General features: G+C 42.4%; 3 protein-coding genes across 5 annotated transcripts; all 3 read right to left on the minus strand.

Annotated features, from left to right (window-relative positions):
• Positions 1 to 60: 60 nt before the first annotated feature.
• On the minus strand, positions 61 to 27,848 carry LOC110447244 (collagen alpha-2(I) chain-like). 3 transcript variants are annotated; one of them, XM_021492801.1, is made up of 10 exons: positions 27,725 to 27,848; positions 17,226 to 17,308; positions 14,916 to 15,184; positions 9,581 to 9,794; positions 8,640 to 9,434; positions 5,718 to 7,802; positions 4,627 to 4,650; positions 3,757 to 4,002; positions 1,526 to 1,672; positions 61 to 1,065 (listed from the first exon to the last, which is right to left on the minus strand). In XM_021492801.1, the coding sequence occupies exons 2-10, from the start codon at positions 17,299 to 17,301 to the stop codon at positions 713 to 715; spliced, it is 4,209 nt and encodes a 1,402-aa protein (XP_021348476.1). In that variant the 5' UTR covers positions 17,302 to 17,308; positions 27,725 to 27,848; the 3' UTR covers positions 61 to 712. The 3 variants fall into 3 exon arrangements, with proteins under 3 accessions (XP_021348476.1, XP_021348474.1, XP_021348475.1); XM_021492799.1 differs by having other exon boundaries at positions 5,718 to 8,459; positions 8,622 to 9,434; XM_021492800.1 differs by lacking the exon at positions 17,226 to 17,308 and having other exon boundaries at positions 5,718 to 8,459; positions 8,622 to 9,434.
• Positions 19,848 to 24,294, minus strand: LOC110447218 (proline-rich extensin-like protein EPR1). The gene is made up of 5 exons (XM_021492757.1): positions 23,946 to 24,294; positions 23,612 to 23,835; positions 22,841 to 23,518; positions 21,202 to 22,291; positions 19,848 to 20,524 (listed from the first exon to the last, which is right to left on the minus strand). The coding sequence occupies exons 1-5, from the start codon at positions 24,292 to 24,294 to the stop codon at positions 19,848 to 19,850; spliced, it is 3,018 nt and encodes a 1,005-aa protein (XP_021348432.1).
• LOC110447219 (adhesive plaque matrix protein-like) lies at positions 24,343 to 27,221 on the minus strand. Its single transcript, XM_021492758.1, has 3 exons — positions 27,174 to 27,221; positions 24,994 to 26,274; positions 24,343 to 24,864 (listed from the first exon to the last, which is right to left on the minus strand). Exons 1-3 carry the CDS (start codon positions 27,219 to 27,221, stop codon positions 24,343 to 24,345), a joined length of 1,851 nt encoding a protein of 616 aa, XP_021348433.1.

Below are 27,848 nucleotides of genomic sequence, written 5' to 3' on the forward strand. Positions count from 1 at the left end.
TTTTGATGTACATCAAAGGATCAAACTAGTCTTTTTGTCTCATCAACAGGGTGGCACACACTGAGCCTTCAATTTTGCTAGGACGTCATATACCAGGGGTGCAGAGAGCGAAACTGAGAGTAACCCCTGGAGTATTAAGGATGTTGTCACATGTAGACACCATTATGTATCCTCCTCAACGATAGCATCGGACAATGTCCATGTCAGAGATGTCAAGAGTTCCTGAGAGGACTAGCAATATGTTCAGTGATGGACTGTATTGTCACATGGTTAAACATTTCAGGAACATATACTTTTACAATGCATTTCGATTCAACTTAGAATCTAACATTATAGCCTCTGTTTTTCCCCATAGTGATATGATTTTTAGAACAAGATTTGCTCATTCAAGTTCCAGTTTTGATAATAATTCCAGTTAAGGCTGCAGTTTTCCTGTCAGTAAATGACAGTTTTTTTCTAATACAAGTACATTTAAGTTTCAACTGTGCTGATGACTTTGGTAAATATGTTGAAAGATTCATATGGTGCTTATATTAAGACCATTCAGATATTTATGGTACTGATCAACCCTTTCACCACTGTGGACCATAATGGACTCGTCCAGATCAATGCATGGTAGAGTTTACTAAAGTTACATAGGGGTGAAAGGGTTAATTACATTCAGATGTTGATGATACAATGTTATGTGTAGACTCTCAGCACATGTAAATGTTCATGGTGCTGGTATAGACTCCTGGTAGCCTAAACCCTGGGACCCTGACACACGAGAAAAGCCGTAATTCGGGCCCAAACCTTCAGATGAATACAGCGAGCTTGGACGTTGAAGATATCTTGGGCGGTACCTCTTCTGAGCAATAAGCTTAACTCCCATAATCACAAAACCAATAAATACAGCAACAAACACAACACCAATTAAACTTCCAATCAAAATTGTCATCTGGACTCGGGTCAGACCAGACTCCTCCTCCACTGCCCCAGGGTTGGGTGTGGTCTGTCGAACAGTTTCATGATATCTTTTTGTGTTGAGCCGTTCTTCCTTTTCCTTAAAGCCAGGAACTATGTCATCTGCAAGTTGTGAAGAGAAAAAATAAATGATTTTGACTTTTTTAAAGAAAATGTGAACAGCTCTTATCTACAACAGGTGTAAGAATGTTGTCAAGGAGATCAGTTGGACCAAGATTAAAGATTTAATATCATCATTATTAATATCATATTCTATAATATTGGCCTTCAATTTGAAACTGCAATAAAACCAATGTTCTGCATTAAAATTACTGGGTAATAGTGTATAAAGTTTTGACAAGCATCATTACTATATGAGTAGAATAATAAACATTCAGTTAAACAGATTAACTGGAAATTTTAGGGTAATTTACAAAGCAATTCCAATTAAGAATAATGATGGTAAGGAAGAATATTAATTTAATCAGAAAGGCAAAGAAGGCTCTTCAGTACTTATTGATTTTTTCTTGGTTTTTTTTCTCCAGTATGTGTCTCTAATGTCTTTGAGGTAAGAACTTTTTACCTAAAAATGCCTCATTGTCCGGTTTTAAGAGCTTTCCTCTTGCTCCCTCAAACATGAGGCAGTGATAAGATCCATAAGTGTTGATGCAGACCTGTGTGCCCACTCGTCCTCCACAAACACTGTCCCTACTTTCACATTCATTGATATCTGCAGAAATACAAATGAACAAACTCTAAAACCAATGCCATTAAGCCACAAAGAGATTTTACCTCATTATAATATATATGTATACTTACTACACATTGAGCTATGATTTCAAAAAGCTATAAACATGTTCTCTCTACACACAGAAGAGTAGGGGGTCAAAAACCTAGTTATACATGTCCCCATTCACAAACCATTGATCTGACCTGTTAAATTAAACTCAGCACTGCTACCCGACATAGATATACTGTACTTTCCACTAATGTTTTGTCCCCCGTAGATATATTCCATATTGAGGTTGTGATCTTACAAACTGCATTCTCCCCTGAGTTGGGACCTCACAAACTGCTTCCTCCCCTGAGTTGTGACCTCACAAACTGCATTCTCCCCCGAGTTGTGACCCCACAAACTGCTTGCTCCCCGAGTTGTGACCTCACAAACTGCTTTCTCCCCGAGTTGTGACCTCACAAACTGCTTTATCCCCGAGTTGTGACCTCACAAACTGCTTTCTCCCCGAGTTGTGAGCTCACAAACTGCTTTCTCCCCTGAGTTGTGACCTCACAAACTGCTTTCTCCCCTGAGTTGGGACCTCACAAACTGCATTCTCCCCCGAGTTGTGACCTCACAGACTGGTTTCTCCCCTGAGTTGTGAGTTGTGACCTCACAACCAACTGTATTTTCCTCCAAGTCCTGACCTCACAAAGATATACTGCATTCTCCCTTTTGTTGTAACCTCACATGAAAATTGCATTCTCTCCTCAATTATGGCCTCACAAAGATTACTGTATTTCCCCTAAAATATGGCCTCACAAAGATTACTGTATTTCCTTTACAATATGACCTCACAAAGACATAGCACACTCTCTCCTGAGTTGTGACTCACCAAGCTATACATTTATACAAAGTAATATGTATAAATGGATCGACAGAAAGATAAAAAGATTTTATCAAAATTAAAGTGATACTCTTATAAACAGTACTTAGCACTTTGTAGATGACTACATAAAAGTGGACATTTTTCACTGTGCGTAAATGTGCACGCTATTCACATTGAATAAATTAGTGCATGTATACATAGACAATTACATATAGATTATAGATATATACAGTGTTTGGTTTGGTTTTGGTTAGTATTGTTTAACGTCCTATCAACAGCTATGGTCATTTAAGGACGGCCTCCCCTGTGTGCAAGATGCAAGCGTGTAGTGTATGCGTTTGTGTTTTGGGCTGCGATATGTTCGTGATTGTCTCCTTGTGATAGCGGGGAACTGATGCCGAATATATAGTGCTACCTCACTGAAACATACTGCCGAAGACACCCAGCAGGACACCCCACCCGGTCACTGCGAACCAGTCGTCCCACTCTTAAAATGCTGAGCGTTAAGCAGGAGTAGAAACTACCATTTTTACAGACTGGTATGTCTCGGCCAGGGGACAGAACCCAAATCCTTCCTCACAGGGACGAACGCTCAACTAAAGGCCAAAAGTGAGGCATTGTCAAGGGAGACATTAGAGATACAGTGTAGCATATATTGAGCTAGAGACCATTGCCGACATGAAATTCTCCCCATCACAATCAGCTGAAGGATCGAGTCACAATGCAAGCATTTCCACTATAACTGTAATGAATGATTGTCTATAAACATATGTTCCTATTCCGTCTTTGCGTATTGAAGAGTTATCTTCTCTTGGTAGCAGGTATTGATTGTTACGTCACTTGTTTGTGAGAATAACGTAATCAATTTTTGAGAAAACGACGTTATTTTCTCACACAGACCATTGACGTAACAATCAATACCTGCTCCCAAGAGAAGATAACTCTGCAATACGCAAAGACGGAATAGGGAACGTAATAATTGAACTTGTAAGTCACTCTTTTCCAAGCTTTCGGGCTTAGCCCTTCGTCAGGGATCAAATGTCAACATGTTTGTCAAGATGGATGTGACATATAGGTCCAGTGACATTTGATCCCTGACGAAGGGCTAAGTCCGAAAGCTTGGAAAAGAGTGACTTACAAGTTCGTTAATGTAATGAATGACATAATTGAAGCTATATAAGGATCCAGCAACAACTATAATGCTGATTACCTGAACAAGTGTGACCATCAATGTTGAGGGTAAATCCTGCATTACAAATGCACCGATAAAAACCTACTACGTTGGTACAGATCTGATCACATGGTCCCAACTCATTACATTCGTCAATGTCCGAACAGGTGACGCCATCTTGTTGTAGTCGGAACCCGAAGAAGCAGCCACAATGAAAGGCCCCGAATGTGTCCACACATAGCTGGGTACAGTTGCCTCTGTTAGAGGTCAGACAATGGTTGATGACTGCAATGATCAATGATATATACAGTAGCGATATCTAGGAATGAAACTCCTGATTACAGTGGAGCCACAGCAAATGTGTTCCGATTATGAGATCAAAATACCTTAAACGCTTATGGTTTTCAAAACATGACACCTTGTTTAATTACACTCGAAACTTATATTTGAGATTATCCTGCCGTGTTATTACATTTTACTGGTGACCCATATTTAGGACGGTGTAACGAAGTTTGTGTTTAAGGGTAACTGTTGCCTAAAAAGCTGGTTACCACTAAATAAGACATATATACAAAATCGCATTGATAAAAATATGATATGATCTGAGACACATGTTTTTATAATTATAATTATGCAATATTTAAAAATTTCATTAATACATTGGATACATTTTTGTTTACCTTTGGTAGTACAATGTACATGTACCTGGTTGCTATCTATGAATCATTTTTTTTCTGCTGTTAAATTAACATTACAAAAACCCAGACAACATTTGAAACTGATGGCTCATTTGAGACTGTTTTATTTTTACGTCAGACTTATATTTGAGACTTCAGATTGAACATATCCGGGGCAATTAAAAAAGCCACTGTTGAAAGCAAAATCTTTTCTGCGAGATAAAATACCAACCTGGATGCTGTGGACCGGTTTCACCTGAAGTAAGGAAATTACATTAGTGCATTGGACACTTGATAAATCAGTATTAACAACAAATGAGAAAAAGACAATCTATGAGTTTGGCGACACATTTCTATCTATATTGTACTATACATACAATGCTTGTAATATCAGCATACTGTGATCTGTGAAATTTAACCCTTTCACCCCTATGTAACTTTAGTGAACTCTACCATGCATTGATTTTGGCGAGTCCATTATGGTTCACAGTGGTGAAAGGGTTAAGGATCCCTGGCCCTAAGCAGGTAAAACAATGGAGAATTCCATTGTTTTACATAGTGTCACCACCTTTTTATTTTGTTTCCGATATAAAAGTAGCAGGTCTAAGGCCAGATGATTACCATCGACTTGGTAAACAGATAATTGCGAAGTCTGTTAGAGAGAGCCTGTTTCATGTAAGGAGGTGTAGGTTTTAAACCCAGAGAGGCCCTTTTCTAAACACTTTCTTCAGGTTGGTAGGTATGGATTATGAAAAGTTCTTTTTTTGTACTGTCACCTTCATCAGACAAGTGACCAGTGAAGCGTATGTACCCAAAGGTGTAAAATATGTACGAGTTGTCCACAAAATCGATGTTGATTTCGGCTACGCTGTAAGCGTATGTACAATAAATGTTATGTATGCACCGAAATTACTCGATTCAGCTACGCTTTGTTTAAGCGCTCTGGTCATTTGTCTGATGAAGGTGACAGTGTACATATCTTACTAGTCATCGAAACGTCACATAGAAAATTTTATTGGTTGTGTAAAAAGAACTTTTCATTATTCAGATAGGCCTTGTTTATGCAATTATGTTAAAACATCTGCAGCTATATAATAATGTCTTCCATCAAATCCAACGTACGTCTGTAGAATATTCTGTAGTTATGGGTCTCTTTTCAGAAATAATTTAATACAGCTATAGCCATGTGAGCAAACAAAAAACACTTCCAATGCATAAGGAGAGTTTTTGAGTGAAGAATTATATTTTCTAACCATATCTGTTACATAGCAATGTGGAGCTTGCTTAGCTGCTTCTGTATCCCCACAAATGGTTAAATCTTACCTACAGCTCCAGTATACCCCTGTGGTCCCATTGGTCCAGTGCTTCCGAAACCTGTATTCCCAACTACACCTGTCGGTCCTATTGGACCAGTATGACCTGTCCATCCTATTGGTCCAGTATTTCCTTGTGGTCCTGTATTCCCAACAAAACCTGTAGGTCCCATTGGACCAGAATATCCTGTCCATCCTATTGGTCCAGTGTTTCCCTGTGGGCCCGTATTTCCTACCACACCTGTAGGTCCTATTGGGCCAGTATGTCCTGTCAATCCTATTGGTCCTGTGTTTCCCTGTGGTCCTGTATTACCAACAACACCTGTGGGTCCTACTGGTCCAATACCTCCGGTCAAACCTATAGCTCCTGTGTTTCCCTGTGGTCCTGTATTACCAACAACACCTGTAGGTCCTATTGGTCCAGTACTTCCTGTCAAACCTATAGCTCCTGTGTTTCCCTGTGGTCCTGTATTACCAACAACACCTGTAGGTCCTATTGGTCCAGTACTTCCTGTCAAACCTATAGCTCCTGTGTTTCCCTGTGGTCCTGTATTACCAACAACACCTGTAGGTCCTATTGGTCCAGTACTTCCTGTCAAACCTATAGCTCCTGTGTTTCCCTGTGGTCCTGTATTACCAACAACACCTGTAGGTCCTATTGGTCCAGTACTTCCTGTCAAACCTATAGCTCCTGTGTTTCCCTGTGGTCCTGTATTACCAACAACACCTGTAGGTCCTATTGGTCCAGTACTTCCTGTCAAACCTATAGCTCCTGTGTTTCCCTGTGGTCCTGTATTACCAACAACACCTGTAGGTCCTATTGGTCCAGTACTTCCTGTCAAACCTTTAGCTCCTGTGTTTCCCTGTGGTCCTGTATTACCAACAACACCTGTAGGTCCTATTGGTCCAGTACTTCCTGTTAATCCTAAGGCTCCAGTGTTTCCCTGTGGTCCTGTATTACCAACAACACCTGTAGGTCCTATTGGTCCAGTACTTCCTGTCAAACCTATAGCTCCTGTGTTTCCCTGTGGTCCTGTATTACCAACAACACCTGTAGGTCCTATTGGTCCAGTACTTCCTGTTAATCCTAAGGCTCCAGTGTTTCCCTGTGGTCCTGTATTACCAACAACACCTGTAGGTCCTATTGGTCCAGTACTTCCTGTCAAACCTATAGCTCCTGTGTTTCCCTGTGGTCCTGTATTCCCAACAACACCTGTAGGTCCTATTGGTCCAGTACTTCCTGTTAATCCTAAGGCTCCAGTGTTTCCCTGTGGTCCTGTATTACCAACAACACCTGTAGGTCCTATTGGTCCAGTACTTCCTGTCAAACCTATAGCTCCTGTGTTTCCCTGTGGTCCTGTATTCCCAACAACACCTGTAGGTCCTATTGGTCCAGTACTTCCTGTTAATCCTAAGGCTCCAGTGTTTCCCTGTGGTCCTGTATTACCAACAACACCTGTAGGTCCTATTGGTCCAGTACTTCCTGTCAAACCTATAGCTCCTGTGTTTCCCTGTGGTCCTGTATTACCAACAACACCTGTAGGTCCTATTGGTCCAGTACTTCCTGTCAAACCTATAGCTCCAGTGTTTCCCTGTGGTCCTGTATTACCAACAACACCTGTAGGTCCTATTGGTCCAGTACTTCCTGTCAAACCTATAGCTCCTGTGTTTCCCTGTGGTCCTGTATTACCAACAACACCTGTAGGTCCTATTGGTCCAGTACTTCCTGTCAAACCTATAGCTCCAGTGTTTCCCTGTGGTCCTGTATTACCAACAACACCTGTAGGTCCTATTGGTCCAGTACTTCCTGTCAAACCTATAGCTCCTGTGTTTCCCTGTGGTCCTGTATTACCAACAACACCTGTAGGTCCTATTGGTCCAGTACTTCCTGTCAAACCTATAGCTCCAGTGTTTCCCTGTGGTCCTGTATTACCAACAACACCTGTAGGTCCTATTGGTCCAGTACTTCCTGTCAAACCTATAGCTCCTGTGTTTCCCTGTGGTCCTGTATTACCAACAACACCTGTAGGTCCTATTGGTCCAGTACTTCCTGTCAAACCTATAGCTCCAGTGTTTCCCTGTGGTCCTGTATTACCAACAACACCTGTAGGTCCTATTGGTCCAGTACTTCCTGTCAAACCTATAGCTCCTGTGTTTCCCTGTGGTCCTGTATTACCAACAACACCTGTAGGTCCTATTGGTCCAGTACTTCCTGTCAAACCTATAGCTCCTGTGTTTCCCTGTGGTCCTGTATTACCAACAACACCTGTAGGTCCTATTGGTCCAGTACTTCCTGTCAAACCTATAGCTCCTGTGTTTCCCTGTGGTCCTGTATTACCAACAACACCTGTAGGTCCTATTGGTCCAGTACTTCCTGTCAAACCTATAGCTCCTGTGTTTCCCTGTGGTCCTGTATTACCAACAACACCTGTAGGTCCTATTGGTCCAGTACTTCCTGTCAAACCTATAGCTCCTGTGTTTCCCTGTGGTCCTGTATTACCAACAACACCTGTAGGTCCTATTGGTCCAGTACTTCCTGTCAAACCTATAGCTCCTGTGTTTCCCTGTGGTCCTGTATTACCAACAACACCTGTGGGTCCTACTGGTCCAATACCTCCGGTCAAACCTATAGCTCCTGTGTTTCCCTGTGGTCCTGTATTACCAACACCACCTGTAGGTCCTATTGGTCCAGTACTTCCTGTTAATCCTAAGGCTCCTGTGTTTCCCTGTGGTCCTGTATTACCAACAACACCTGTAGGTCCTAGTGGTCCAGTACTTCCTGTCAACCCTATAGCTCCTCTGTTTCCCTGTGGTCCTGTATTACCAACAACACCTGTAGGTCCTATTGGTCCAGTACTTCCTGTTAATCCTAAGGCTCCTGTGTTTCCCTGTGGTCCTGTATTACCAACAACACCTGTGGATCCTGTATTACCAACAACACCTGTAGGTCCTATTGGCCCAGTCCTTCCTGTCAAACCTATAGCTCCTGTGTTTCCCTGTGGTCCTGTATTCCCAGTAAAACCTGTAGGTCCTATTGGTCCAGTACTTCCTGTCAAACCTATAGCTCCTGTGTTTCCCTGTGGTCCTGTATTCCCAACAACACCTGTTGGTCCTACTGGTCCAGTACTTCCTGTTAATCCTAAGGCTCCAGTGTTTCCCTGTGGTCCTGTATTACCAACAACACCTGTAGGTCCTATTGGTCCAGTACTTCCTGTCAAACCTATAGCTCCTGTGTTTCCCTGTTGTCCTGTTTTTCCAGCAACACCTGTGGGTCCTACTGGTCCAGTACTTCCTATTAATCCTAAGGCTCCAGTGTTTCCCTGTGGCCCAGTACTTCCTGTTAATCCTATGGCTCCAGTATTTCCCTGTGGCCCAGTACTTCCTGTTAAACCTAAGGGTCCTGTTATTCCTTGTGGCCCAGTACTTCCTGTTAATCCTAAGGCTCCCGTTATTCCTTGTGGACCAGTACTTCCTGTTAATCCTAAGGCTCCCGTTATTCCTTGTGGCCCAGTACTTCCTGTCAGTCCTGTGGCTCCTGTGTTTCCTTGGGTAATTGTTGGTATTGTCACCTGTGCTGTGGTTACTATCTGTGTTGTGGCTACATGGGGTGTCGTCACTGGTGTTGTGGTTACCGGTGTTGTCACTTGTGTTGTGGTTACCTGTGTTGTTGTCACCTGTGTTGAGATATTAGGTGCAGTTGTAGGACCAGCAGTCGTTGTAGGTACAACTACAATAAACAGAAAATAGGAGTAAGACAATGACAATTGGAAAATTTCACAATTGCATATGGTCTGAACAGATGAATCATGAAAAATTTTACACAGGAAAATTGTCATGTTTGAATTACTGAACTTCAATGTATCCGTTCCTTACATGGTTCTAAATCTGCCTGGACAGAGAAGAAAAAGGGTTTGATGAAGAATTCTAGCTGTGAGCCCACTGCCAGTGTACCGTCATTAGCATAGGTCAACAGTGTACCGTTGTTTGGTGTGGGAGAGTAGCTAAAGCTCATTGGTATATAGGCCACATCTGTGCTCCAGCCTAGGAAAATTCCAGCACCAGTTGTCGGAGCATTGTTGATGACAATCTGAGACAAAGCAGAAATTATGTAGTGTATACTGTGAAACTTTCACCCTACTCCAGTAAAACTTTCACCCTACTCCAGTTTTCACCCTACTCCAGTAAATCCCTTCACCCCACTCCAGTAAATCCCTTCACCCTACTCCAGTAAAACTTTCACCCTACTCCAGTAAAACTTTCATCCTACTCCAATAAAACTTTCACCCTACTCCAGCAAAACTTTCACCCTACTCCAGTTTACACCCTACTCCAGCAAAACTTTCACCCTACTCCAGTAAAACTTTCACGCTACTCCAGCAAAACTTTTATCCTATTCCAGTTTTCACCCTACTCCAGCAAAACTTTCACCCTACTCCAGCAAAACTTTCATCCTACTCCAGTTTTCACCCTACTCAAGTAAAAATTTCATCCTACTCCAGCAAAACTTTCACCCTACTCCAGTTTTCACCCTACTCCAGCAAAACTTTCATCCTACTCCAGTTTTCACCCTACTCCAGCAAAACTTTCACCCTACTCCAGCAAAACTTTCACCCTACTCCAGCAAAACTTTCACCCTACTCCAGCAAAACTTTCACCCTACTCCAGCAAAACTTTCACCCTACTCCAGCAAAACTTTCACCCTACTCCAGCAAAACTTTCATCCTACTCCAGTTTTCACATTACTCCAGCAAAACTTTCACCCTACTCCAGTAAAACGTTCACCCTATTCCAGTAAAACTTTCATCCTACTCCAGCAAAACTTTCATCCTACTCCAGTTTTCACCCTACTCCAGCAAAACTTTCATCCTACTCCAGCAAAACTTGCACCCTACTCCAGTAAAACTTTCACCCTACTCCAGCAAAACTTTCACCCTACTCCAGTAAAATGTATTTTCGTGCAGTGTTAATTTCACCCTACACATTTGATTACTGTGTTTCTTATATTGCTTACTGCTGCAATGACCAATTCACTCTCATTACGGAGGGCGAAAAAGGCGAAAAGTTAAACTGCGACAAAAATTCCCGTTATACAGTATTACCTCAGAATGTAAAATAAGTTGACAATTCAACTTGGTAATGTTTTAGTTGATTCAAAACATCATGAAAACATTCCATACATTAAGTAATTCAATCTAATTAAAATTATATCTTCACATCGCTCCCGTTTTCTGATATGTCGCGTTGAAGGATCTACAACGCGACATATCAGAAAACGGGAGCGATGTGAAGATATAATTTTAATTAGATTGTAAGTAATTTATTATGCAGTGACTTCAAATAACATGTATTTTATTACCATCTGCTATATGAAATGCACAAATATTCTATCAAGTTTCAAAAGTTCTTCTTGAAAGTTGCAAGCACATCATGAGAGGCTTATCTCACAAAATTTTACTCAACATTTTTCCATCCTCATGATTAATTGATGCAAAGTTTTTTTCATCATCTCATATTTTTTTTGTTTTCACATCGTTGGTAAGTCATGGTCTGAGAAAAACATTACAATTTCTGTGTGCGAGTTATTCATAACTTGCATATTTCCAAAGAATTGAATTTTCAAGGAAAATGTTAATTTAAGGAGGCTCCACCCTTTCGCAATTAGCCATCAGAATTCAATGAAAGTTTCACATGATAGTTATGTCACTATGCAGAGACGATTTTATGAAAATCTAAGCATTCTGATAAACTGGGGATTTATTTGTAAAAAATACTGAAAAATTGATTTTTTGTCAAATTCAACACTTTCACATTTTTTGAGCGTGTGGCATTGTTCAAAACTATTACAACAATAAAATAATGAAAAGAAACGTTGCTAATCAACCCTACAAATATTTTATTTATCATAAAATATCTACAACATGTTACAAAAAGGGTTTCTTTATTGAAACTATATGGATAAAAGTTACTAAATGCAAGCCAAAATCAAACAGGAAACATAATTACATACAAAAAGAGTGAAAAATGGAACCAAATACACACAAAGTCTTTATAATTAATTTATTTTACATTTTACAATTATTTTGATCCTGATGAGAGTTGTCTACCTTGAAAATAATCGGAACTTTTTGCAGAGGGATAGAATTTATACAATGACACTTATTTTATTTAATACACCAGAAAAATGACGGAAATAAATTAAATTACTATATTTATTTTTCAATTTACTGTTCTTTTATGGAACAAAATTACTCTCAATCATGTACACTTTGGACATCCTTCCATAGCCTGCTTACGCACGGTATATTAACATGTCAGGTACATAAGTAACCATAGGCTTTCGCATGGTATGCCGTTATTACGTGCACGCACATGCACTTGCATTTTATAGGGATCTTGATATTTTACAAACCACTTTTTTCACAGAGTTATTGTAATTGCATTTGTGAACCGATTTATCTGACAGAGCCCAACTCGCTCGCCAACAAAAGTCGTAGCGACCAAGAGCTTGTGAACTACTGTTAGCACGTGATACATACAGGTGAGGTCGGTAAACAAAACACATCACTCTGCATTCCATGCGCCTCATATACAACCTTCTTGAAGTCGTCTGATCGTATGTCAGTGTTTTCCCGTGAGTTGATTAATGTCTTTGTATCATAAGCTTTATTTCTGAAGTACATGTGATTACAAATTTCCAAGTTAAGTCTAGATATCGGGTGTTGACATATCACGTCACGCACATGTACTATTGTTTACCCAGTGTTACTATAATTTACACTTCGATAATGGAATGCCCGATACGCAATACGGAAATGACGACACGAAAATACGACAAGAAAAAAATGTGTATTACGAAGGGTGGAAACTCCTTAAGGAATTTTTATGTTCTGTAAACTTGTGAAGCCTTTAGCACTTTTCAAGGTCACAACATAAGTTCAAGAACTGTTAAGGTCATAGATCTGCTAGATCTCTGTCTTGAATCATTTGTTCAATATCCCTAAAAATTAAGGCTTCATATCACGCAACCATCACTGTTGTGAGATATGGAAGTTGACATCTGTGGCGTTGACCTTTGATCTTGAACTAAAGCAATATTGCGAAACAAAATGTAAAAAAAATCTGTCCTGTACTTCTTGGAAAATAGCAATCACAGACTTAAGATGGACACCTGGTAGCCATCTTGTTCTTGACATTCACAAATAAATGGTGCTGCACCACAAGGACTCAAAGTAACCTGTAAACAAAATCTGAAAGACTGACATTCTGACTTGTAATATACTTTCTGAGAAATTACAAGAATTTTAACAGATGGACAGAATGATTGCATGGACAAAAATCAATTTGAAAAGTCAACAATGTGATGATGACAGAGGGTTAAAAATTCTTTTGCATCAAATTTGGTTACAATTAACTACCTGGTGAATACTTGGTTGCACCAGGTTACACTTAACTACCTGGTGAATACTTGGTTGGCACCAGGGTACAATTAACTACCTAGTGAATACTTGGTTGGCACCAGGTTACAATTATCTACCTGGTGAATACTTGGTTGGCATCAGGTTACAATTAACTACCTGGTGAATACTTGGTTGCACCAAGTTACAATTAACTACCTGGTGAATACTTGGGTGGCGCCAGGTTACAATTAACTACAGTGTACCTGGTGAATCCTTGGTTGGCACCAGGTTACAATTAATTATCTGGTGAATACTTGGTTGCACCAGGTTACCATTAAGTACCTGGTGAATACTTGGTTGGCACCAGGTTTCAATTTACTACCTGGTGAATACTTGGTTGGCACCAGGTTTCAATTTACTACCTGGTGAATACTTGGTTGGCACCATGTTACAATTAACTACCTGGTGAGTACTTGGGTGGCACCAGATGACAATTAACTACCTGGTGAATACGTGGTTGGCACCAGGTTACAATTAACTACCTGGTGAGTACTTGGGTGGCACCAGATAACAATTAACTCCCTGGTGAATACTTGGTTGCACCAGGTTACCATTAAGTACCTGGTGAATACTTGGTTGGCACCATGTTAAAATTAACTACCTAGTGCATACTTGGTTGCACCAGGTTACAATTAACTACCCGGTGAATACTTGGTTGGCACCAGGTTACAATTAGCTACCTAGTGAATACTTGGTTGCACCAGGGTACAATTAACTACCTGGTGAATACTTGGTTGCACCAAGTTACAATTAACTACCTGGTGAATACTTGGGTGGCACCAGGATACAATTAACTACCTGGTGAGTACTTGGGTGGCACCAGACTGACATTCTGACTTGTAATATACTTTCTGAGAAATTACAAGAATTTTAACAGATGGACAGAATGATTGCATGGACAAGAATCAATTTGAAAAGTCAACAATGTGATGATGACAGAGGGTTAAAAATTCTTTTGCATCAAATTTGGTTACATTTAACTACCTGGTGAATACTTGGTTGCACCAAGTTACAATTAACTACCTGGTGAATACTTGGGTGGCACCAGGATACAATTAACTACCTGGTGAGTACTTGGGTGGCACCAGATGACAATTAACCACCTGGTGAATACTTGGACCTGGTGAATACTTGGTTGGCACCAGGTTTCAATTTACTACCTGGTGAATACTTGGTTGGCACCAGGGTACAATTAACTACCTGGTGAATACTTGGGTGGCACCAGGTTACAATTAACTACCTGGTGAGTACTTGGGTGGCACCAGATAACAATTAACTACCTGGTGAATACTTGGTTGCACCAGGTTACAATTAACTACCTGGTGAATATTTGGTTGGCACCAGGTTACAATTAACTACCTGGTGAGTACTTGGGTGGCACCAGATGACAATTAACTACCTGGTGAATACGTGGTTGGCACCAGGTTACAATTAACTACCTGGTGAGTACTTGGGTGGCACCAGATGACAATTAACCACCTGGTGAATACTTGGGTGGCACCAAGATCCTCTTTAGGTTTCTTTGTTGAGAGCACTTTTCTGTCCCTAGACCTACATACAAATAGAATCACCTAAGCTCTGCTATTTCTAGGTCATCAGGAAAAGGCTTCTCAAGATTGCTCCTTTTAGGGGTCCATCCTCATCCTTGGTGAGAACTAAAGACCCTAATTATAAATGATCTCAGCTCTTATGAGCTAATGAAAAAGCAGACAGCAAGACTTCCTTAAAGCATTTCTGGACATTTTCCCTACCGTATGCCTGCCTTGAGTTCCTGGGAAGGTGGCTCTTTGTTTGAACAGCAGTCTGTACCTGAAGGCGGATATTCTCTCCCACAGAAGGATGTTACCAAGGGATGGCTGTCTGAAATTCTGATGGATGTAGACATGGACGGCAGTCAGGATAAAGTTACTGGGGAGTTCATTGACATGGTTGATGAGGGCTGTAGACAGACCGAGGGTGTCTGTGTAGTAAAGGGGCCTCTGGACAACTGGAAACCCCAACATAACAGGTTGACCTACAACTTAATAAAAATGGCATTTGAGAAATATCTTTCTAGGGATATTACAACTCTCGCCAGCAATATTTCAGTTTTAGATTTTTGGGGTGTTGAAAAATTGAAACAACCACTAGAATAAGAATATAATTCCTAATATGAATTAATGCATTGAAAATATATTAAATAAACAAGACACATGTCCCTGTTTAAGTTCTTTGTTTTAATTACATATCTTTATTACAGAGTATTCTTTTATGTCCACAAATATTCTTGGAGGTTAAATGTTGTGATACAGTATTAATATTCTCTAAGTATTTAATTTTGCACCATCTTTGGTGACTGTGAACATAGCGAAATAAATTATCCCGCTATTACAAGCAGAGTAATCAAAACGGAGATTTTAAGAACATCCTACTAAGTTTAGTTCAGACCCGTATTAATTGTCTTTCTTGAAAGTTTGAATCGCCCAACACCACCTTAAGTTTGTCCTAAATTGCAGTGTTATAATGAATTCTGGACTAGCAAAATCAATATCACTCAGCACTCACTTGCTCATCATTTAAAAACTCTGTTCTTTCCCTATCAATGCTAAATTTAACATAAGGCTGGAATAAATGAGTCTTTGAGTAAGGTTCTGTCGTGTTGTCCAATGCTCCCTTAGAACACCGTTTACTACAACTGCCTTGAGTGATTGCCAGATTATGTTGAAACCATCTCCCGGCCTCCTCTTTCATATGTTGTCTTTAAATATTTACATTTATTCCCTAATTCTAGGGATGTGTGTTAAGCTGGCATCCAAAACAAATATTATAATGCATTGTATTGGATAGCTTGCCAAACTTTAGAAAGTTGCTTTGCAAATGTGTTGTACTTTAATATACATACTTTTGATATGTAATGACATCTTTGTTGAGTTTTGTTCTGATAGTACTTGGAAAAAATCACTGAAAATACCACTAAGTAGTGTAAGTATTGAAAATTCAATATATTGTTCGAGCCATAGATGCCATACAGTTAACTTAGTTAAGGTTACAACATTTCATTTCCTTTGTCCAGGAATGCTCGATTCTGAATTAAGTCAAATTTCCGTAGCCATTCTAAACAAGAGGCTCAGAGGGCATGTATTGCTCACCTGGATATGAAAGTAATCATGGCAAAAAATTCTCCAAATAAGATGCAAAGGAATGGGCCAGACCCCAAGGACAATCCCTGTATCCTATCTGTATTAGATTTTTCATGCCCTGCAATTTTATGTATGGTTATGGGGTGGGGATCTCAACTGTTTCCAAGGTGTGACTCAGAAACTAGATCCCTAGGGTTGTGGCCAGACCCCATGATCAATTATAATATCATGACTGCATTCGTCTCTTTAATGCACATGTTTCCAGGATTGCCCAGGGGTCTGGCCCACCCTTGGAGACATAGTCCTTGGGTCATAACTTTGAAACGGTTGAGATCCCCACCCCAAAACTGTATATACAAATGCTTGGCATAAAGAGACGAATGCAGTCATGATATAGGAATTGATTCCAGAGTCTGCTCAACCCTTGGAGACTTGACCCCTGGGTCATAACTTTGAAACGGCTAAGATCCCCACCCAAAAACTATATATACAATTGTTGGGCATAAAGAGACGAATGCAGTCATGATATTAGAATTGACCCCAGGGTCTGTCCTACCCTCACAGACTTAACCTCTGGGTCATCACTTTGAAACAGTTGAGATCCCCACCCCAAAACTGTATAAACAAATGCTGGGCATAAAAATATCTTCATTCTCAGCAATTGTATATAGGGTTATAGGGTGGAGATCTCAACCATTTCCAAGCAATAAACTATTTTTGGCCCCACCCTTTAGCCAAGGGGGTCAGTCCCACTACTTGTACAATTTGAATCCCTGGCTCCCATGAATGCTTCTGATCAAATATGATTGATATCCAGTGTATAGTTCTCCAGGTGAGCTAACGAGAAGTCCTTTTAGCGAAAAAGATGATGATACACAAAACGATGTTTTGTTTTGTGATGACATGAACTCATCGACACTTTGTACACGGTTGTACTGTTACCTGTAGTTCGGGTTGCATTTTGTAGTATAACTGCTAAAATCACAAGGACGCACCAGGGTCCCTTATAAGCCTCCATCTGAAATCTGAATAGGAAGAAATTCAAATACGAGAAAAACTACCTGAACAACAAGTGGCCTAGGGCCTTAAAAGCTCACCTGGTATTTTATTTTAAATTCAAACCTGCTGAATACTATAAAAGTGATCAAAGCAGTAAAAGAAATTTAAGCTGTAGGAAGGACTAAATCCCTTTTGGTGGGCAGTACACAAAGGACTTGAGCAAGTCCTTCATGTCCAGCAATTTTATATGTAGTAATGGGTAGGGGATCTCAACTGTTTCCATGTAATGACACAGGGAGTTAGACGCCAGGGATGGGTCTGAACCTTGAGCCAATCCTGGTAGCATGAATGTCTGTCTGCACCTCTCCCTGACTAGCAAGTGTAATTTAGCAATTAACACTTCCAAATTACAACATATCTTCTTCCATTGAGCCCAGCTCCTCTATCCCAAAAGGAAGGAGTGTGTGTGTGTGTGTGTGTGTGTGTGTGTGTGTGTGAACCCTCCTTTATATTAAATGTGTCCCCTTCACATAGAAGTGTTTTCTGGACCAAATTTGGTTAAAATCCCTTCATTGGTAAGGACGGAGAAAGATTTTAGAGATTTACCTCCATTTCCTCTATTGGGCCCTTCCCCTCTGCCGCCACCCTGGAATTTTGGACTGAAGGGATACACTTTCCATTTACACAAAATTGAGTCATTTCACCATGAGGTGCTCGCGAGGCAAGTAATGTTATTGAGGAGGAAGAAGGTACTGAATAGTAAGGGACGGAGGTTAGTACTTTTATTGAGGATGTAGTTTTTGAAAGAGTAAGAAAGGAGGCAAGTACTTTCATCGAGGATGTAGTTGCTAAAGAGTAAGGGAAGGAGGTAAGTACTATTATTGAGGAGGGAATAGGTACTGAATAGTAAGGGAACAATGTAATTACTATTATTGAGGAGAAAGTAGGTACTGAAGAGTAAGGGAAGGAGGTAAGTACTATTATTGAGGAGAAAGTAGATACTGAAGGGTAAGGGAAGGAGGTAAGTTCTATTATTGAGGAGGGAATAGGTACTGAATAGTAAGGAAACGATGTATTTACTGTTATTGAGGAGAAAGTAGATGCTGAAGAGTAAGGGAAGGAGGTAAGTACTATTATTGAGGAGGAAATAGGTACTGAATAGTAAGGGAACAATGTATTTACTATTATTGAGGAGAAAGTAGGTATTGAAGAGTAAGGGAAGGAGGTGAGTACTATTATTGAGGAGAAATTAGGTATTGAAGAGTAAGAAAAGGAGGTAAGTACTATTATTCAGGAGGAAATAGGTACTGAATCGTAAGGGAACAATGTATTTACTATTATTGAGGAGAAAGTGGGTACTGAAGAGTAAGGGAAGGAGGCCAGTACTATTATTGAGGAGAAAGTAGGTATTGAAGAGTAAGGGAAGGAGGTCAGTACTATTATTGAGGAGGTAATAGGTACTGAATAGTAAGGGAACAATGTATTTACTATTATTGAGGAGAAAGTAGGCACTGAACAGTAAGGGAACAATGTATTTACTATTATTGAGGAGAAAGTAGGTACTGAAGAGTAAGGGAACAATGTATTTACTATTATTGAAGAGAAAGTAGATACTGAAGACTAAGGGAAGGAGGTAAGTACTATTATTTAGGAGGGAATAGGTACTGAATAGTAAGGGAACGATGTATTTACTATTATTGAGGAGAAAGTAGATACTGAAGAGTAAGTAAAGGAGGTAAGTACTATTATTGAGGAAGATGTAGGTTCTAAAGAAAAGTAAGGTAATGATGGGGGAGGTAGGTATTGGGAGAGTACTTAAAGAGTAAGGGAATGAGGTAAGTACTATTATTGAGGAGGGAATAGGTACTGAATAGTAAGGGAATGATGTATTTACTATTATTGAGGAGAAAGTAGATGCTTAAGAGTAAGGGAACAATGTATTTACTATTATTGAGGAGAAAGTAGATGCTGAAGAGTAAGGGAACAATGTATTTACTATTATTGAGGAGAAAGTAGGTACTGAAGAGTAAGGGAACAATGTTTTTACTATTATTGAGGAGAAAGTAGATGCTGAAGAGTAAGGGAACAATGTTTTTACTATTATTGAGGAGAAAGTAGGTACTGAAGAGTAAGGGAAGGAGGTAATTACTATTATTGAGGAGGTACTGAAGAGTAAGGGACAGAGGTTAGTACTTTTATGTAGGATGTAGTTTTTGAAAGAGTAAGGGAAGGAGGAAAGTTCTATTAATGAGGATGTAGTTACTAAAGAAACGGAAGGTAGGTATTGGGAGAAAAAGTAAGTATTTGGAAGGAGGAAGTAGATACAAGAGAGGAGGTAGGTTCTAAGGTAGGGATAGGTTCTTTGGGAGGAGGTAGACACAGGGGAAGGAGTTTGGTTCTGAGAAAGGTATAGGTTATTTTGGAGGAGGTAAACACAGGGGAAGGAGGTTTGTTCTGAGAAAGGTATAGGTTATTTGGGAGGAGGTAGACACAGAGGTAAGAGGAAGGTTCTGAGGAAGGGTTAGGTTCTTTGGGAGGAGGTAGACACGGGTTAGGAGGTAGGTTCTAAGGAAGGGATAGCTTCTTTGGGAGGAGGTAGACACTTTGGAGGAGGTAGACACTTGGGAGGAGGTAGGTTCTGAGGAAGGGATAGGTACTTTGGAGGGAGGAAGACAAGGGGTAGGAGGTAGGTTCTGTGGAAGGGTTAGGTTCTTTGGGATGAGGTAGACAAGGGGTAGGAGGTGGGTTTCTGAGAAAGGGATAGGTTCTTTGGGAGGAGGTAGACACGGGTAGGAGGTAGGTTCTGATGAAGGGTAAGGTCCTTTGGGAGGAGGTAGACACAGGGAAGGAGCTAGGTTCTAAGGAAGGGATAGGTACTTTGGGAGGTGGTAGACACTGGGTAAGAGGTAGGTTCTTAGGAAGGAATAGGTACTTTGGAAGGAGGTAGACACAGGGTAGGAGGTAGGTTATGAGGAAGGAATAGGTTCTTAAGGAGATGATAGACATGGGTAGGAGGTAGGTTCTGATGAAGGGTAAGGTCCTTTGGGAAGAGGTAGACACAGGGTAGGAGGTAGGTTCTGAGGAAGGGATAGCTTCTTTGGGAGGAGGTAGACACTTTGGAGGAGGTAGACACTTGGGAGGAGGTAGGTTCTGAGGAAGGGATAGGTACTTTGGGAGGAGGTAGACACGGGGTAGGAGGTAGGTTCTAAGGAAGGGATAGGTACTTTGGGAGGTGGGAGACACTGGGTAAGAGGGAGGTTCTTAGGAAGGAATAGGTACTTTGGAAGGAGGTAGACACAGGGTAGGAGGTAGGTTATGAGGAAGGAATAGGTTCTTAAGGAGATGATAGACATGGGTAGGAGGTAGGTTCTGATGAAGGGTAAGGTCCTTTGGGAAGAGGTAGACACAGGGTAGGAGGTAGGTTCTGAGGAAGGAATAGGTTCTTAAGGAGGTGATAGACATTGGTAGGAGGTAGGTTCTGATGAAAGGTAAGGTCCTTTGGGAGGAGGTAGACACAGGGTAGGAGGTAGGTTCTGTGGAAGGGTTAGGTTCTTTGGGAGGAGGTAGACACCGGGTAGGAGGTAGGTTTCTGAGGAAGGGATAGGTACTTTGGAGGGAGGAAGACAAGAGGTAGCTGAGGAAGGGATCCTTTTTTTGGGAGGAAGTAGACACAGGGTAGGAGGTAGGTTCTGAGGAAGGGATTGGTACTGAATAGGTTCTTAAGGAGGGGATAGACATGGGTAGGAGGTAGGTTCTTAGGAAGGAATAGGTCCTTCGGGAGGAGGTAGACACAGGGTACGAGGTAGGTTCTGAGGAAGGGATTGGTACTGAATAGGTTCTTAAGGAGGGGATAGACATGGGTAGGAGGTAGGTTCTTAGGAAGGAATAGGTACTTCGGGAGGAGGTAGACACAGGGTACGAGGTAGGTTCTGAGGAAGGAATAGGTTCTTAAGGAGGTGATAGACATGGGTAGGAGGTAGGTTCTTAGGAAGGAATAGGTACTTCGGGAGGAGGTAGACACAGGGTACGAGGTAGGTTCTGAGGAAGGGATTGGTACTGAATAGGTTCTTAAGGAGGGGATAGACATGGGTAGGAGGTAGGTTCTTAGGAAGGAATAGGTACTTCGGGAGGAGGTAGACACAGGGTACGAGGTAGGTTCTGAGGAAGGGATTGGTACTGAATAGGTTCTTAAGGAGGTGATAGACATTGGTAGGAGGTAGGTTCTGAGGAAGGAATAGGTTCTTAAGGAGGTGATAGACATGGGTAGGAGGTAGGTTCTGATGAAAGGTAAGGTCCTTTGGGAGGAGGTAGACACGGTGTAGGAGGTAGGTTGGAGGAAGGGTTAGGTTCTTTGGGAGGAGGTAGACACGGGGTAGGAGGTAGGTTTCTGAGGAAGGGATAGGTGTTTTGGGAGGAGCTAGACAAGGGGTAGAAGGTAGGTTCTGATGAAGGGATAGGTTCTTCGGGAGGAAGAGAACATGGGGTAGGAGGTAGATTTTGAGGCAGAATAGGTTCTTTGGGAGGAGGTCGACACAGGATAGGAGGTAGGTTCTAAGGAAGGAATAGGTACTTTGGGAGGAGGTAAACACGGGGTTAGTAGGTAGGTTTTGAGAAAGGGATAGGTACTTTGGGAGGAGGTAGACATCGTGTAGGAGGTAGGTTCTGAGGAAGGGATCCTTTTTTTGGGAGGAAGTAGACACTGTATAGGAGGTAGGTTGGAGGAAGGGATAGGTTCTTTGGAGGGAGGAAGACAAGGGGTAGGAGGAAGGTTCTGTGGAAGGGTTAGGTTCTTTGGGAGGAGGTAGACACGGGGTAGGAGGTAGGTTCAAAGGAAGGGATAGCTTCTTTGGGAGAAGGTAGACACTTTGGAGGAGGTAGACACTTGGGAGGAGGTAGGTTCTGAGGAAGGGATAGGTACTTTGGAGGGAGGAAGACAAGGGGTAGGAGGTAGGTTCTGTGGAAGGGGTAGGTTCTTTGGGAGGAGGTAGACACGGGGTAGGAGGTAGGTTCTAAGGAAGGAATAGCTTCTTTGGGAAAAGGTAGACACTTTGGAGGAGGTAGACACTTGGGAGGAGGTAGGTTCTGAGGAAGGGATAGGTACTTTGGAGGGAGGAAGACAAGGGGTAGGAGGTAGGTTCTGTGGAAGGGGTAGGTTCTTTGGGAGGAGGTAGACACGGGGTAGGAGGTAGGTTCTGATGAAGGGATAGGTTCTTCGGGCGGAAGAGAACATGGGGTAGGAGGTAGATTTTGAGGCAGAATAGGTTCTTTGGGAGGAGGTCGATACAGGTAGGAGGTAGGTTCTAAGGAAGGAATAGGTACTTTGGGAGGAGGTCAACACGGGGTTAGTAGGTAGGTTTTGAGAAAGGGATAGGTACTTTGGGAGGAGGTAGACATCGTGTAGGAGGTAGGTTCTGAGGAAGGTATCCTTTTTTTGGGAGGAAGTAGACACGGTGTAGGAGGTAGGTTGGAGGAAGGGATAGGTTCTTTGGATGGAGGAAGACAAGGGGTAGGAGGTAGGTTCTGTGGAAGGGTTAGGGTCTTTTGGAGGAGGTAGACACGGGGTAGGAGGTAGGTTCTAAGGAAGGGATAGCTTCTTTGGGAGAAGGTAGACACTTTGGAGGAGGTAGGTTCTGAGGAAGGGATAGGTACTTTGGAGGGAGGAAGACAAGGGGTAGGAGGTAGGTTTCTGAGGAAGGGATAGGTTCTTTGGGAGGAGGTAGATACGGGGGAAGGAGGTAGGTTCTGAGGAAGGGATAGGTACTTTGGGAGGAGGTAGACACGGGGTAGGAGGTAGGTTCTAAGGAAGGGATAGGTACTTTGGGAGGTGGTAGACACTGGGTAAGAGGTAGGTTCTTAGGAAGGAATAGGTACTTCGGGAGGAGGTAGACACAGGGTAGGAGGTAGGTTCTGAGGAAGGAATAGGTTCTTAAGGAGGTGATAGACATTGGTAGGAGGTAGGTTCTGATGAAAGGTAAGGTCCTTTGGGAGGAGGTAGACACAGGGTAGGAGGTAGGTTCTGTGGAAGGGTTAGGTTCTTTGGGAGGAGGTAGACACCGGGTAGGAGGTAGGTTTCTGAGGAAGGGATAGGTGTTTTGGGAGGAGCTAGACAAGGGGTAGAAGGTAGGTTCTGATGAAGGGATAGGTTCTTCGGGAGGAAGATAACATGGGGTAGAAGGTAGATTTTGAGGCAGAATAGGTTCTTTGGGAGGAGGTCGACACAGGATAGGAGGTAGGTTCTAAGGAAGGAGTAGGTTCTAAGGAAGGAATAGGTACTTTGGGAGGAGGTAAACACGGGGTTAGTAGGTAGGTTTTGAGAAAGGGATAGGTACTTTGGGAGGAGGTAGACATCGTGTAGGAGGTAGGTTCTGAGGAAGGGATCCTCTTTTTGGGAGGAAGTAGACACGGTGTAGGAGGTAGGTTGGAGGAAGGGATAGGTTCTTTGGGAGGAGGTTGACACTGACTGGGGAGGAGGTAGGTTCTGAGGAAGGGATATGTACTTTGGGAGGAGGTAGACATGGGGTAGGAGATAGGTTGTGAGGAAGGGATAGCTTCTCTAGGAGGAGGTAGACACAGGGTAGGAGGTAGGTTCTGAAGAAGGGATAGGTACTTTGGGAGGAGGTAGACAAGGGGTAAGTAGGTAGGTTATGAGGAAGGGATACATACTTTCGGAGGAGGAAGACACGGTGTAGGAGGTAGATTCTGAATAAGGGATAGTTTTTTTGGGAGGAGGTAGACATGGGGTTGGAGGTAGGCTCTGAGGAAGGAATAGGTTGTTTGGAAAGAGGTAGACACGGGGTACACGGTAAGACCTTAGGAAGGGATAGGTACTTTGGGAGGAGGTCGACACGGGGTAGGAGGTAGGTTCTGAGGCAAAATAGGTTCTTTGGGAGGAGGTAGATACAGGGTAGGAGGTAGGTTCTAAGGAAGGGATAGGCTCTTTGGGAGGAGGTAGACACGGGGTAAGTAGGTAGGTTCTGAGGAAGGGATAGGTAATTCGGGAGGAGGTAGACATGGGGTAAGTAGGTAGGTTTTGAGGAAGGGATAGGTACTTTGGAGGGAATTAGTCACTGGGAAGAAGGTAGGTTCTTAGGAAGGGATAGGTTCTTTGGGAGATGGTAGACACGGGGTAGGAGGTAGGTTCTGAGGAAGGGATAGGTTCTTTGGGAGGAGGTAGACAGGGGGTAGGAGGTAGGTTCTGAGGAAGGGATAGGTACTTTGGTAGGAGGTGGACACGGGGTAGGAGGTAGGTTCTAAGGCAGAATAGATTCTTTGGGAGAAGGAAGACATAGAGCAGGAGGTAGGTTCTAAGAAGGAAGGGATAGGTTCTTTGGGAGGAAGTAGACACAGGATAAGAGGTAGGTTCTGAGGAAGGGATATGTACTTTGGGAGGAGGTAGACACAGGGTAAGAGGAATGTTCTGAGGAAGGGATAGGTTCTTTGGGAGGAGGTAGACACAGGGCAGGAGGTAGGTTCTGAAGAAAGGATCGTCTCTTTGGGAGGAAGTAGACACAGGGTAGAAGGTAGGTTCTGAGAAAGGGATAGGTTCTTTAGGAGGAGGTAGACACAGGGTAGGAGGTAGGTTCTAGGGAAGGGATTGGTACTTTGAAGGGAGGTAGACACAGAGTAGGAGGTAGGTTCTGAAGAAGGGATAGTCTCTTTGGACGGAAGTAGACACAGGGTAGGAGGTAGGTTCTAGGGAAGGGATTGGTACTTTGAAGGGAGGCAGACACAGGGTAGGAGGTAGGTTCTGAAGAAGGGATAGTCTCTTGGGCAGAAGTAGACACAGGGTAGAAGGTAGGTTCTGAGGAAGGGATAGGCTCTTTGGGAGGAGGTAGACACGGGGTAGAAGGTAGGTTCTGAGGCAGAATAGGTTCTTTGGGAGGAGGTAGACATAGAGCAGGAGGTAGGTTCTAAGGAAGGGATAGGTTCTTTGAAGGGAGGTAGACACAGGGCAGGAGGTAGGTTCAGTAGAAAGGATCGTCTCTTTGGGAGGAAGTAGACACAGGGTAGGAGGTAGGTTCTGAGAAAGGGATAGGTTCTTTGGGAGGAGGTAGACACAGGGTAGGAGGTAGGTTCTGGGGAAGGGATCGGTACTTTGAAGGGAGGTAGACACAGGGTAGGAGGTAGGTTCTGAAGAAGGGATAGTCTCTTTGGACGGAAGTAGACACAGGGTAGGAGGTAGGTTCTGAGGAAGGGATAGGTTCTTTGGGAAGAGGTAGACACAGGGTAGGAGGTAGGTTCTGAGGAAGGGATAGGTACTTTGTGAGGAGGTATACACGGGGTAGGAGGTAGGTTCTGAGAAAGGGATAGGTTCTTTGGGAAGAGGTAGACACAGGGTAGGACGTAGGTTCTGAGGAAGGGATAGGTACTTTGTGAGGAGGTATACACGGGGTAGGAGGTAGGTTCTGAAGAAGGGATAGTCTCTTTGGATGGAAGTAGACACAAGGTAGGAGTTAGGTTCGTAGAAAGGGATAGGTTCTTTGGGAGGAGGTAGACACAGGGTAGGAGGTAGGTTCTGAGGAAGGGATTGGTACTTTGTGAGGAGGTATACACGGGGTAGGAGGTAGGTTCTGAGGAAGGGAAAGGTTCTTTTGGAGGAGGTAGACACAGGGTAGGAGGTAGGTTCTTGGGAAGGGATTGGTACTTTGAAGGGAGGTAGACACAGGGTAGGAGGTAGGTTCTGAAGAAGGGATAGTCTCTTTGGGAGGAAGTAGACACAGAGTAGGAGGTAGGTTCTGAGAAAGGGATAGGTTTTTTGGGAGGAGGTAGACACAGGGTAGGACGTAGGTTCTGAGGAAGGGATTGGTACTTTGTGAGGAGGTATACACGGGGTAGGAGGTAGGTTCTGAAGAAGGGTTAGGTTCTTTGGGAGGAGGTAGTCACAGGGTAGGAGGTAGACAAGAGGTAAGTAGGTAGGTTCTGAGGAAGGGATAGGTTCTTTGGGAGGAGGTAGACACGCTGTAGGAGGTAGGTTCTGGGGAAGGGATCGGTACTTTGAAGGGAGGTAGACACAGGGTAGGAGGTAGGTTCTTCATGAAGAAGGGATAGTCTCTTTGGACGGAAGTAGACACATGGTAGGAGGTAGGTTCTGAGGCAGGAATAGGTTCTTTGGGAGGAGGTAGACACGGGGTAGGAGGTAGGTTCGGAGAAAGGGATAGGTTCTTTCGGAAGAGGTAGACACGGTGTAGGAGGTAGGTTCTGATGAAGGGTTAGGTACTTTGGGAGGAGGTAGACACAGGGTAAGTAGGTAGGTTCTGAAAAAGGGATAGGTTTTTTGGGAGGAGGTAGACACGGGGTCGGAGGTAGGTTCTGAGGAAGGGTTATGTACTCACGGATTAAAAAACACGCATAAATATGCAGTTTTGCTTAATGCACTTTTTATCTTGCTCAAAATGAACCCATACCTGAAAAAGCACTGATATATTTCATTCATGAAACAGTCTTTTTTGTAGTCTAACAAACGTACGAAAATGTCGTATGCAAATGAGGCCACATCTCCTCGCCGTTTTTCTCCCGAAGAGCCAAGGAGACGTTCTTATATTGATAAACAGTGTTTTCAATGAAACGTAAACCTTGTAATGCAATGAACTTTCCAATTTTCACCAATTTTAAACAGAACAAAATGAGAAATAACTTACCATCAACCAAAACCGATATAAGACAGCAGAAAAAAAATAATAACAGATTCTATATTATAACTAAATAAATATAACAAGAGGCCAGGAGGGCCTGTATCACTCACCTGGTTCTTTTGCTACATGAAACTGACATATAGGTAACTTCAGACCAAATTTGGTAACTAGAACACAAGACATTTTAACATCTCTTAAACGCTTCTCAAAATTTTGTTGTTTGAAATTTGAAATTGTAATTTTAAAGCTTTTAACCCACGTTGACGTTCGACTCCGGGTAGCACTCAAAGTTGACATTTGACCTCATTACTGTGATTAAGAAAATGATTCGCACTGTGGGTCTACATAACATACTCAAGTATCATGACTCTATAGTCCAAATGGTTCTTAGGATATTGTTGTTTGAATTTTTGAACATATTTGACCCCTGTGACCTTGAAACTAGGTCAAGGTCATTTTAATGAGGAAACTTTATAGCACTCCATCCCATGTACCTAATGGCCAAATATCATTACCCTGGGTCTTATGGAACTTGAGAAGAATATTGTTAAAGCTTTTAACCCATGTTGACATTTGACCCCGACTAGCACTTAAAGTTGACATTTGACCTCATTACTAGTGTTGGGAATCGCTTGTAAGTTCATAATCGATCATCACTTTCAATCAAGTGACTATTGATAGACTGTAAACATGTGTATCACAGTCGTCGCTGATTTCAACAGATTCGACCGATCCGCGATAGGCTCCGAAATGAATCCCCGTGGATGTTTATCTATTCTGATCTTGCAAATTCATGGTTATGATTATTACCTGTAAACTATAGCTAGTATCCCCTTGTATCCCGGTCTTCTTTTTGAGAACAGATCTTCAGTGCAATCCTTTCGTCCACCCGTATCTGACAGACCCTCCCGTTAGGCCTACGTTCTGATATCAA

This window comes from Mizuhopecten yessoensis, unplaced genomic scaffold (assembly GCF_002113885.1).
Source record: "Mizuhopecten yessoensis strain PY_sf001 unplaced genomic scaffold, ASM211388v2 scaffold3235, whole genome shotgun sequence".
Lineage (NCBI taxonomy): Eukaryota > Metazoa > Mollusca > Bivalvia > Pectinida > Pectinidae > Mizuhopecten > Mizuhopecten yessoensis.